Below are 12,584 nucleotides of genomic sequence, written 5' to 3' on the forward strand. Positions count from 1 at the left end.
GAAAACAACTGTGAATGAACCAAATTAAACAACTCCGGAACAAATCAAGGGACACATTATCCGTGTATTTACCGGAATCGCTGTGTGAAAGAGGCTGAAGTTGACGTGCCAGTGGTCTCTTATATTCACGTTGTTCTGAAGCCTGTGCAATGATGTAGTTTCGACATCTATCGACTGAACAGGGTTTTCTCGACTTGTTTTCGTGTTGTTGTTGCTTAGCAATGTTATGGACACGATATTGTCTGGGTTTGACAAAAGGAGGGTGGGACGGTGGTTGGTGCTCGGGGTGGTGACTGAAGGCGGTGACTGAGTAGATCGGACGTCACATCTGTACGGAAATCACAGCGGCTCGTGAAAATGAACGGCTACTTTAAGCAGGCTGTGTGCAGTTTACTGTGGATTGACTGTTTTGAAACTCATATGGTAGTTACATAGCCCCTAGACCTCAGTTATCATGAAAAAAGCCAGGAAATTTCGATTTTGACAATAAGGGACCTTTAGTAAACCAAATCCTCTCTCCACCAACATTTTCTCAATATTTGCATCAATTTTGCCATGCTCCGTGCACACTTTTGCGCTCCTACTTACGTGGCAAGCATAAACCTCACTCTACACCCGAAACGCTCGCACTGAAAGCGCCTCTCTTTACGTTATCAGTGAAATCTGACTCCTGCTATGTGCTGCAGCTCTACAACATGCTCTGTATGGAGCAGATGCTTAGGAGCAGCGTAGACCATACACTCACACAAATTTGACCACGTCAAATTTTAACTTTCTCAAACTGTTGCAAATTTAACCATTGTAGTCACATTGCTTTAACATTTTCCGTCTTTCCGTTTGTTCTATAGGCTGCCTATCCCCCCGGTCAGCCTTCCTCGGTTGTGTTTCCCGGGCCAAATCCACAAATGAACACTGCACCGCAACCCAGACAGGTACACCATCTTCAAGCTATGAAAGTCTCCTCGACTCACAAAGCATTCAGTGTGTTTTGTGGCTTAGCTAGATGTCCTAATTCCTGCTTGTGTTTGAGAAAAACTGCACGTGTGGCAGATTCCGCTTCCTTTTTGCATCTCAACTTTGACCTTTTACTCTTCATTTTCCTCCCAGTTTGCACCAGGGCCTCGTGCTTTACACCAACAGGTACTACCAATTTTCATAAACTGGCTCCTGCTTGATTTCTGAAGTCTTCTGTCTGCACCCCCCCTCCCCTCACAAAACTAGTCTATAATGAACTACAGGTTTTCTTGCATTTAGGTGCTGCTCTTGCTGTCCTTTTCTGTATTCATTTCCACTGTTAGTGGGGTTGGGAATCCTTATGTTGAACAAACCATTAGATTGTTTTAGTTTTTTTTTTTTTTAAATGTATATTATTTAAACCAAATAATCTGTTAGATTTTTTTGTTGGATTGAAAAGGATGGTATAGACTTGAAATAATAAGATCAATGTAAAAAAATTTAAGAACGTAATCACTTCCTAATTTCTTAGGTGTATGTTTATTTATGTCTTACAAACTGGTCAGACTGAATATCAGACTGACATTCTGGCTCTTCTGAAGATTTGTATTTATTTTTTAAGGTATGTCATTAATGCAGATACAACAGTTTCAACAGTTTCATTGAGAATACATGTAAGTAGTGTTTAAGGTTTACAATATATAAGCAAATTTTGGAATCTGAAATCGGATTCGGTTTTGAATTTAGTACTATTACGGACTGCAGAGTATTTTATGCAATGGTTTCTGCATAGACAGAAGAATGCATGTTTGAGAGATGGTAACATAACTAAATCATTCTGAGTATAGGGCCCTATTATTTCCGTGATGCATAAAACATGGACAATCACAGAATTTTATGATCCAAAATTTACTGCATGATGCGGAATGTCAAAGAATATGGCAAGTTTTGGATGAATAAATCAACAATAGGTCAGTAGACTTGAATCAGAATTGTGTCTGTGAATATTAGGCTGCAGAAAGTACTATGTAAATATGAATTCTGCGTGTTTTGCGTATTGCATGAAGGGCGCAGACATGCTGTTTCATTTACCACATGCTGAATCGCACAATACGCTTGCTGTGTCTCTGCCGCCTCAATATATAGGTACATAAACGCATAAGTAAAATCTAGAACTAGAACTTCATGAACTTGACCATTTCTTTTGCCGAAAAACTGTTGTCATATCATATGCAAACAGAAACTTAAAGGTCTGCACAGCAACCCATCAAAATAAAAGTTTGGTTTATCTTGAATAAACTGTAATGATAGTACAACTAATAATAAACGTATTATTAAGGAATTTAAGGAATATTTACTAGAAGAAAATATTTACCAGAATTTATTTACCAAACAAATGCAAAAACAGTTTTCTAAAAAAAAGAAAGAAATAGAATAACAATAAATTATTTTTTTATTATTAATGTAATGAAATCATTCAAATGGAATCCAGAAAGATGTGGAATACACAGAATTTGGTAAAACTTTATTTCATAGGGCCTTTAAATGTAAAGTTTTAATAAATTGCTGTTAAATTGTGTATGTTTCACGATTATAATTAATTAGACATACTTTTTTTTTTTTTTTTTAACAATTAGAGCAGAGCCTAGAATTTATCCAGAAAAATACGGAATTTAAAATTTTTTTTGTTGTTGTTGATTCCCAACCCCCATTGTCAAAGACTGCATGCATATTTAAAAGAGCCATTTTGAATCTCATCCTTTCACCATTGCTAACTTGTTCTCTGCGTGCCACTGACCTGTGTTGTACTTGAACTGTATTTCTCAGGCTGTTCTTAACTGTGCATGCTTGCTTTCACTGCCGATGGCTAACGTTTACTGCTGCTTCTTGTTGTCTGTTTCTCTCTTATGCCTTCTCTCCACTCTATTTCTTCTGCTATTTTGTGTGGCTGAAGGGTGGATTCAGGTCACTGCAGGTAACTGGCCCTCTCATCTCCCTCTGTCCACAGCCAATGTAATCAGACAGTCCAGAGTTTTTGTCATATATGCATGTCAAGGTGTACATAAACATTTAAAGAAAAAGTTACAAGTTATACTGATCAGGTGTATACAATATGACTAGAAATGTAGGAAAATAGTATATTTGGTAGGAAAATAGTTTATTGATAATTCTTGGTGTAAACTAGTGGCATATTAAGAAAAAGTGCGGTCCCACTAAGCTTTAACAAGTTTAGCTCTTCGGTTTTGTGATTGTAACGGTAAGCATCAGTTGTGTTAGTGTTAAATAAAATATAGTGTAAATTACTTTTCCAAGAGGTAACTGAGATTGGAAAAATGGCTGCTGAAAAATTGATCCTGTTTGCATGCATATGATTTTGTAACGCTACAGAAGTAACACAAAATGTGAAGTTTGGTATTGTGCGGCTTGTTTTCTGAATCTCTTTTCTTCCACAGCCGTACTACCCTAACCGGCCCAACATGCAAGGCAGTGCCCCTCGGGTCCCACCCAGCAACACCCCCCGGTCTGTTGCGCCCACTCATGTCTACCAACCTACCTCACAGGTTATGATGATTCCCCAGCAACAGTTGCCATTCGCCAACACTCAGGGCCATACCATTTTCTTTCAAGGACAGGTAACACATATTGTACTTTTAACAGTTTGTGCAGTTTTTGTGAGACTGTTCGTGCATCTAACAACCTTTTTTCTATTGTAGTACCGCCCCCCCTACATGCCCCCAACGCAGCAGTACTCTGCAGGCTTTTACCCTGGAAGCAGTCCAGCTGAATACGGTACATATGGTAAGAGGCTCTGCTCTGGGCCTCCCCTGCTTGTTTGAATCTCCCAAATCATTTTTCTTACTCAGATATTTTTGCTTTTTTTCAAGTGGTCTTGCACCAGCCTGTGGTACACTTTGAATCTTTAAATGTTCAGGAAACATTTCTGCAGTTCAGGGGCCGGATTCACAAAACAGTCCTACATCTCAACTGTTTTTTTGTTTTTTTTAACTTAAAGAATTAGTTCACTTACAGAACAAAAAATTACAGATAATGTACTCGCCCCTTGTCATCCAAGATGTTAATGTCTTTCTTTCTTCAGTCATAAAGAAATTTTTTGAGGGAAAACATTTCAGGATTTCTCTCCATATAATGGATATGTATGGTGCCCCCAAGTTTGAACTTCCAAACTTCTGTTTAAATGCAGCTTCAAACTGCTCTAAACTATCCCAGCCGAGGAAGATGGGTCTTATCTTTTGAAACCTCAAATGCTCATCTTGTCTAGTCTCTGCGATGCGTATGTGTAGTCTGTGTGACCCAGGTCAATACAGTTAGGGTATGTTGGAAAACTGCCATCTCATTTTCTTTAACTTTAAAATCATCCTACATCGCTGCAGAAGTACCGACCCAGTGTTTACAAAGTGAACATCCAAAGATCAAAAGCCCTTTACAAAATAGGGTAAAACAGCATTGTAGGACATTTTGAAGTTGAAGACGAAAACGAGATGGGAGTTTTTGGACACACCCTAAATCTATTGACTCGGATTACACAAACTATGCATGCGTCTCGCAAAGACGAGCATTTGAGGTTAAAGTATATAAATTGTCAATTTGTTTTGAAAATAACAGATCGTTTTGCTAGATAAGGCCCTTCTTCCTCGGTTGGGATCGTTTGGAGCCGTTTGAAGCTGCATTTAAACTGCATTTTGGAAGTTCAAACTTGCGCACACCATAAGTATCTATTATATGACGTGAAATCCTGAAATGTTGTCCTCAAAAAAAATAGTTTCTTCACGACTGAAGGAAAAAAAAGACAGGAACGTCTTGGATGATAAGGGTGGTAAGTACATTATCTGTAAATTTTTGTTCTGAAAGTGAACTAATCATTTAAGAGGAAAGTTAAGAATATTGTGTTCCCAAAAATTCTTTTTTTTAGAATGTTCTTATCAAAGTTTAAGAAGAATTTAAATTCTTGTAAGAGTCTTAAAAATAATTGCATTACAACAACACTAGCTACATTTAATACTTAGCAGGGCTATTAATAGGGATTAGGGTTGGGTATCAAGAACCATGTCTTCAGCCATGAATTCAGTCTGAGAAAGACATATTCGAGAACTTAAGAATTTTTGAAGAATCAAAAAGATTTTCGTGAGTCCAGCCCCTGTTGCTAGTGGTGCCAAAATTGCACTTAATACAAATTACGTGACTCTTGTAATTGTTGGTATACCGATGTGTGATTTGACATTTTTGAGTATATTGCATAAAAACTAAACACACCTACAGAGTGCACTACGTGATGAAGGTTAGAAAATTGCGTGTGTATTTTGAGTTCTGTTTTCACTGCATGATTCAATCTTATAAAATGCATTTAGAGTGATCACAAAATTCAAGATATGAGGGCAAAAAATATATACATTTATTTCATATAGTTTGTCAGTATGACATGAAAAGTGCATTTTTTTTTTATCTCCAGTAAGCAGCATGATTACAAATGTGATATTGAATTTACAACAGTTCAGTAAACAAGAAATTAGTATTAAGAGACTTTCGTTTTAGATGCAGTATTGCCTGTTATTGCTCTATTTCGCCAACAAAAATTGTCATGTTGCTCAGAGACGCAAATTGGAATAGTGTTTCGTTCCTGAATGAATCACCCGTTTAAATGATTCTGTTCAGTCGCAAGGAGTTTTGATTTCATTATTTAAGAGGTATTCAACCCTGATCCTGGAGACCCATGCTGTATCCGAAATCACAATTCTCTACATTAGTCCACTCGTACAGTTCACTTGACGGAGTGAATAAAAACGAGTGAGTGAATTCAGAGTGAATAGTTTGCTTGCTGTTTAATAATCATTTAAAACGGGCAGTTACAGTAGTAAGATTAAAGGATTTCTCTTGAACTGTCACAGAAATAACGTATAAACCCTAATTAAACAATTTGATAATCAATTTACAACTAATTTGTACCCGTGTTGTCCGCTGTGTTACGCCGTGGATGAAAGCGTTGTAAAATAAAAGGATGGATGATTCAGCTACGGGCGCCATCTTCTGGTGAGACGCGGGAATTCAATCAGTGCTCAACTTTCACAGTGCATTATGGGTTTATCTCTAACTGTTGAGTGTACATTGGTTGTACACGTTTTTGCGGTGCATTGTGGGATTGAATGAACACACTTGAGAACGTCCACTATGGTTTCGAACACCACTTAAAATGGCTGTCCAGGATATAGGGGGCAATTTCAGATACAGCCCCACTCTCCTGGAAAGTTTATTTCCAACCTGCTTCAGCACACCTGCCTGCAATTTTCAAGCATTCTTGAGAAGCTGGATTGGCTGTGTCAGGTGTGTTTGATAAGGGTTGTAGCTAAACTCTTCAGGATAGTATGTCCCCAGGAACAGGGTTGACGTCCTTAGCATTAAATGATACAAATATCAGTATTTAATGTTTTGTTTAAAACATTATGCATTTGTTAAAACATTTCATGTTCACCTGAGCTGCATTAAATACATCTAATTGCCACTTCAGATGCAGCTTTTGTGTTTACTCTGCATTGCAAAGATGAATTTTTTTTATACTGATTTCAGTTTCCTGGTTACAGGCCAAATGTTGTCTTATTCTAATTGACTGATTAAAGAACTTTTAGAAATAATGGTAAAATGAAAGTTAAATGGTTTATGAGGGTAAAAAAAAAAATGCCTGTGTATTTTTTTTTTTAAGTTTTTTTTTTGTGTGTGTGTGCGTTTGCTCAATGCGCGGTTACATAAGCAAAATAAAATCGGTCCTTTGTCAGTAGTGTGATGTATGAAGCACTCATTACACAGAAGTTACTTTCAAACCAAGCAGCTTTCTGTTTGAACTTGAACATATTGTGAAATCTTTTGCCCTCACATGAAATTTCAGATCACGTTAATTACTACTGAAATGACTGGATAACACCCACAGAAATTTGCTGAGTAACAGTAACTTGTGTGAGACTGCACTTCAGCAGTGGGGACAAAACCTTAATGTCTGTAGAGTTTCATTCTATTTTTTTTTCCTCATCTTTTGGAATGATCTGTGTATGTTTGGATGGATTTTGTAACTTCACCCTAGATGACTGTTAAATCAGTCGCTTACATTAGATAATATCCATGTCGTAACTAACCACTAAACGCCTAGTTCTGCCCTTTATGTCTGCTTAGATTATTGGCTCGCTAACTGTGTTTAGCACTTATATCTGCTGCTTGTTGTTTTCTCTTACTCACTCTCAACCTTTCTCTCTGTCTCTTCTTGCTTTCCTCTCTTCCCTTCTCCTTTGGCTGAGTTCAGATCCCTCTCTGGCAGGGAGGGAGAGGCAGGGGGGTGGGGGGAGAGGTGCAGGTAGAGAGAACGGACGCCTCTCGCTGCACGGAGCTCCTCTCACCTCCCAGCGCTATCCTGGTGAGTCTGAAGCGCAGGGCTGTTTCTGTTACACCTTGTCTGTGTCTTAGCCTGGCTGGTTGTGTTTTAACACCGCAGGTAGCATGTAACCTTTGATGTAATTCTGCTTCAACCTTTGACTCCATGTCCTAGACAAAAAAAAAAACCCTCTGCAAACATTCCGGGATGTTGAAAGAACAGTTATCAATTTGTGATTTCCATTAAGAGATTTATGACAAGAATGGTATGAAGTAATGTTTTCTCCAGTGCTTTGGGAAGTGGGGAATACTTTGCATGTGTCCCCCTCTCATTAAAGCTGACCGTTTCTTATTTTGATGTCTAATCTTGTCTTTTTTTTTTTGGTTGTCTAGCGGCTGCCTATTATCCTGCTACACAGCAGTACCCAACGTCAGTGTCTGCCACGCCTGTCATGATGAACCCCGCTCAGCAGCAACCAGCTCCACCTCCACAGCAAGCGCCGCCTCAGCAGACAGGACCAGTCAAACCGAGAGAGCGCAAACAGGTGGGTGGGAACAGCATTTGGTGTGTTTCTGTTTGGAGCCATTTCTCTGTGACTTACCAGTTGGTTTCTTTACAGATTAGAATACGTGACCCCAACCAGGGTGGTCGTGACATCACAGAAGAGATCATGTCTGGTGGGAGAACGACCTCCACACCCACTCCTCCACAGGTTTGTCAATAGCCTTGTGCGTTAATAACATGGGCGATGGAAGCAAAATAAATGTGGGTGGGTCCTCCCCCAGTAGAGATGCGCGGATGGGCTCAATCGTCACCCGAATCCGCAGCTTCAAATAAATTATCCGCCCGCCACCCACCCGCACCTATTTTTTTCTCTGATTTAGATAACCGCACCCAATCGTCATATTACACTTATTGTAATTCTTAGTTTTGCATGATGATATGATAAATGGATGGTTTATTTTTAACAGCAGATTGATTCAGCTGATCTGCACATCGCTGCACACTTATATAGGCTACGTTTAATCACCCATGATTTTAAGCCATGGTGATAGTACGAGTAAGTGATAGTACGAGTAACATATGGTTTTTGACGCGGGAGACCCGAGTTCGCGTCCGCCTTTTGGTGAAATCATTTTCGAAATCGTCTCCCTTTTCACTTATCACATCGGAAAGGCATTTATTTTCAATAAAAATTAATGAAATAATCGAAAAGTTGAAATAAAGTATCAGCTAGGGTTAGGTGTATCTGAGCAGAAGTTACGCTGCTTTGTCTCGGGAGTGCCGCAGGCGCTAGTGACTAGTGACAACACGGAATGAATTTAATTTATATGGACTCTGAATAAGCCAAGTGGAATGAATTTGAGGAAACCACAGCATGTAATTTAAGGCTGTAGCTAAATGGAGTTTAATGTATTAAGGCATACCTCATACAATGGATTTCACTGAGTCTGAGGGCGCTCTGAAAAGTGCAAAGACATACTCGCTGAATTAGGGACGGTAAAAGTGGGTGGGTCGAATATCATTGGTCTTCAAAAGTGGGTGGGTCCTGTCCCACTCACGTACAATGGTTCCGACGCCCATGGTTAATAATGACATGAGCATGGCAAAAAGGAAATGCTGCTTTTAACGGATTGCTGTTCTTACTTAGACTGCTGGTCCAGAGGTGGGAGGTCCTGTCCAGACCAATGGTGAAAGTGTTCCGCCTGTTGCTGCCATGATCAGAGCTGGTGAGTGGGCTTGAAAATATATCCATACAGGTTTTTGATGTTAAAGACTGGGTTCTCACCATCCTGGAAAATGTGGAAACAAACAGGGACTTTCAAAAGGGATTTCCATGGCTCAAAATGTCAACGGAAAGTTGAGCAATGTTAGCAAGAAATGCTTTTTATTTGAAGCAGTGTTTAGTTTTTATGTACTGGATTTTTATTGCATAATGAAAAGTGAAAACTTGAATAAACCTTTAAACCAAGAGCTTTTTTTTATTTAGTGGTATTTTGATGGTTAATTTTAAAAACATTATACAAAAAGCATGTCTAAATAATTGAAATCATGAAACTTCCACAATTTAACAGCAATTTATTCCAAGTTTAACAAATTAAACTTTATATGAAATAAGTTTTTCTTAAATTCATTTTTTTTTTACGATTTTTTTTTAAATTTTATTTCTGGATTCCATTTTAATGGATTAATTCAACTTTATATTAAACATCTAATTGATTTTATAAAGTATTTTATTGGCTTTTATTAACTTTTTTTTTTTTTTGTTTACATTTTTCTGACCAAAAAAATTCTTGACTGTTTTGATGGTTAAATTAAACATTAATCAAAAGGCATGTCTAAATAACTTAGAACAGCAATTTATTCAAAGTTTAAAACCTTACGGTGTGTTCACACGGGGCGCAAGCGTCAACGCTTCCCATTGACTTTGAATGGGTGACGTCAAGCTTTGCCGAAAGGAATTGTGGATCCGTCGGCGGCGCTTCACTCGCGTTGCTCGCGGCAGAAGTTGAGAAATTTTCAACTTCTGCCGCGAGCAACGCCAGTGAAGCGCCGCGTCAGCCAATCAGATCGCTCTATGCAAATACAGTGGCCAGGCGGCAGCCAACCACGTTCATCCTGTTCAAGAGCAGTATTTCATTGGCTGACGCTGCTATGACCATAAACGTCAGCCACGCCTTCCGTTAAGCGTTGACGCTTGCGCCCCGTGTGAACACACCATTAATTTTTCTCATTCAGTTTTTTATTTTCTGGCTTCTATTTTAATGCTTTCATAAAATTAATTAGCAAAAACATCTAAATGATTTTTATAAAAATTATATAGTAGTAACTGTTTTCATATAACATATATCATTCAAGTAGCTAATGGTATATTGTAATCAGAGGTCGCGTTAACCGAAAATTGTCCGTCATTGACGGATTTTTTTAATCAGTGACGGAAAAATCTGAAGGCTGTCCGTCATTTTGACAGATTACACTGCAGGTGATCTGTTGTATATTGTAACTGTAATTCCCACCCCTTTCCAGTTGGTGGCGAGCGCGCTCCATTGTGGCAGCAGAGCACTGGATACAGAACAAAAACGAAACTGTCACAACGAATCTTTTGCTATGCATTTGATACGCACATGCGAGCACCCAGTGTAAACTACAGCGATCTATCACGACACATTAAAGAGCGCCAAAACGGTATTTATTGCTTGAATTTCCTGATGAAATAGACAGAATTTGAAATCTGAGACTTTTTCATATTGAAAGTAAGAAAGCACAGAGCTTAACCGCTTATTGTGATTTATTAGTTATGCGCACCTACTGTTAATTCATGAACTGAAAACAGCAAGATCCACTGAGATTCATCTGTTCTCTTCATAAATAAGTGCATAAACCTATACAGTATGCTCGCCCTGTAGGTTCATGATTAAAAATGAAAATGTGAACAAAAATAAAAGCAAGTAAATGTGGTGTTATAATTAAAATATGACATTTAAAATGACGGGTAATAATAGATTATGACGGAATTTTTACGACCCTGTCCGTCAAAATGACGGACAATGTTGAAGTCTTACGCAACCTCTGATTGTAATGCTTAACATTTAAAACAACTCAAACTTCATTTAATGTAATATCTTAAGTTGGAGGTTATCTTAACGCTTTAAGTGGTTATTTCTACTGATTTCTAAAGACGTCCTTATCAGGAATTCAAATTTGTAGGTTTTGTCTCTTAAAACAATCTTAAGAAAAAGATCTTAAAACGTTCTTGTTTTTTGGGATAAAGAGTTAGAAAATGAGAAGGAAAATGGCTAAGAGGAATTTCATTCTAAAGAATGTTTTGTGAATCTGGCCCCAGAAATTTTTTTATAGGACATTTTGAAAGTTACAGTTTTTGATTGTACCGTTTCCTGTCTTTGATCCTCAGATGATCAAGTGAAGTCCATGGCTCCTCCCGCAGCTGTGTCCACCCCTCCTCCAGCAAAGACGCCAGAGCAAGCCCCTGTTGCACCTTCAGTCACTGATTCTGAACCAGTATCAGAGGTCAGACCTGCTTCACCTGTGAGCAAGATTTCCATTCCTCCAGAAGAGGACCCTGCGATATCCCCTGAACTCCCACCTTCTCCTCCCACAAACCAGCCACAAACTGGCGACAGTGTGGATGCTCCAGTACTTCCTGATGCCCCAGTTCAAAAGGAGGAGCCTGAGGACACCCCTCCAGTGGAGCCAACTTCTACTGGGATTGCAAAAGAGGAGCCAGAGGTAGCCAAAGAGAAAGAGCCTGAACCTGTGGCCGAAACAGAGGCTTCATCCGACACATCTAGCCCGGCTGCTGTCATCTCCACCCCTGTGGAGCCTCCTCCTGCTGTAGCTAATGAGGGTGACGTTGTTTCTAAGGACACCGCCCCTGTAACCACAGTGACACCTGTTCCAGAACCAGTCGTTGATGAGCCAATGGAACAGCCTTTGCTTAACGGTTTGCCTGAGGACTCTGCAGAGGCTCCAGTTGTGAAGCCAGAGAGCTCCGCTAATCCAGTTGCTGAACAAGCAGTTCCTCAGGTCCAACAGAGCTGCCTTACAGCTGTGAAAGCACCTGTAGAGGAAGCAGAGGAGGAGAAACCAGAGGAGACGCCTGCCCCTGTAACAGTCAGCCCTGTTGAGGAAACGACTATGCAAGGTGGGGAAATAAGTTCTTGAGAAAAACTTTCTGGTTTCTCAATCAAGATGAAGTTTGACTTTGGTTTCTCTCTTCCTAGCTGCCATGACAGCAGTGCCAAAGAAGAAAAAGAAGATCAAGGATCTGAATAAGAAAGATGTTGGAGATGTCCTAGATGCCTTCAAAGAGGTTTGTAGTAATCTAACACGTTTTAGCTTTATTACAGCAGGACCTCTGTGACTGTTGCAAAAAAGTACACCTGTGCATTTATAAATCTTCTGTATTTCAGCCTGAGGAGGAAAAGCCTGCTCCTGAGCCAGAGGTTGCTCAGAAAGAGCCCTCCCCTGCTCCAACCCCTGCCCCACCAGCTGAAGAGTCAGATGAAACATGGGAGGAGAAAGAGGACAAGCTTGGCACAGAAAATATTGAACCTGAGGCGTCTAAACCTGTGGAACAGAAGTATCAATACAAAGAAGGTTAGAAGTCAGACTAATTGGGTCTCATTTGAGAAAGTTGTTTTATAAATTCTAGCGATATATGAGAGTTCATGGAAAGTACACAACAGAAGTTTGGAGTCAGTAAGATTTCTTATGTTTTTGAATAATCTCTTAGGCT

General features: G+C 39.3%; 1 protein-coding gene across 2 annotated transcripts in view; it reads left to right on the plus strand.

Annotated features, from left to right (window-relative positions):
• Positions 1-12,584, plus strand: part of eif4g1a (eukaryotic translation initiation factor 4 gamma, 1a) — a 46,984-nt gene that overhangs the window by 14,820 nt on the left and 19,580 nt on the right. Inside the window, exons 4-15 of one of the 2 annotated variants that reach the window (XM_073849815.1) lie at positions 849-932; positions 1,108-1,140; positions 2,909-2,929; positions 3,408-3,587; positions 3,669-3,753; positions 7,259-7,369; positions 7,720-7,871; positions 7,947-8,039; positions 8,979-9,057; positions 11,241-11,990; positions 12,070-12,158; positions 12,259-12,445. In XM_073849815.1, the coding sequence (XP_073705916.1) occupies positions 849-932; positions 1,108-1,140; positions 2,909-2,929; positions 3,408-3,587; positions 3,669-3,753; positions 7,259-7,369; positions 7,720-7,871; positions 7,947-8,039; positions 8,979-9,057; positions 11,241-11,990; positions 12,070-12,158; positions 12,259-12,445 (1,864 nt within the window). The remainder of the gene's footprint in view (positions 1-848; positions 933-1,107; positions 1,141-2,908; positions 2,930-3,407; positions 3,588-3,668; positions 3,754-7,258; positions 7,370-7,719; positions 7,872-7,946; positions 8,040-8,978; positions 9,058-11,240; positions 11,991-12,069; positions 12,159-12,258; positions 12,446-12,584) is intronic. The other variant, XM_073849817.1, reaches the window with a different exon arrangement.

The sequence above is a fragment of the Garra rufa genome, chromosome 10 (assembly GCF_049309525.1).
Source record: "Garra rufa chromosome 10, GarRuf1.0, whole genome shotgun sequence".
In the NCBI taxonomy this organism is placed as follows: Eukaryota; Metazoa; Chordata; class Actinopteri; order Cypriniformes; family Cyprinidae; genus Garra; species Garra rufa.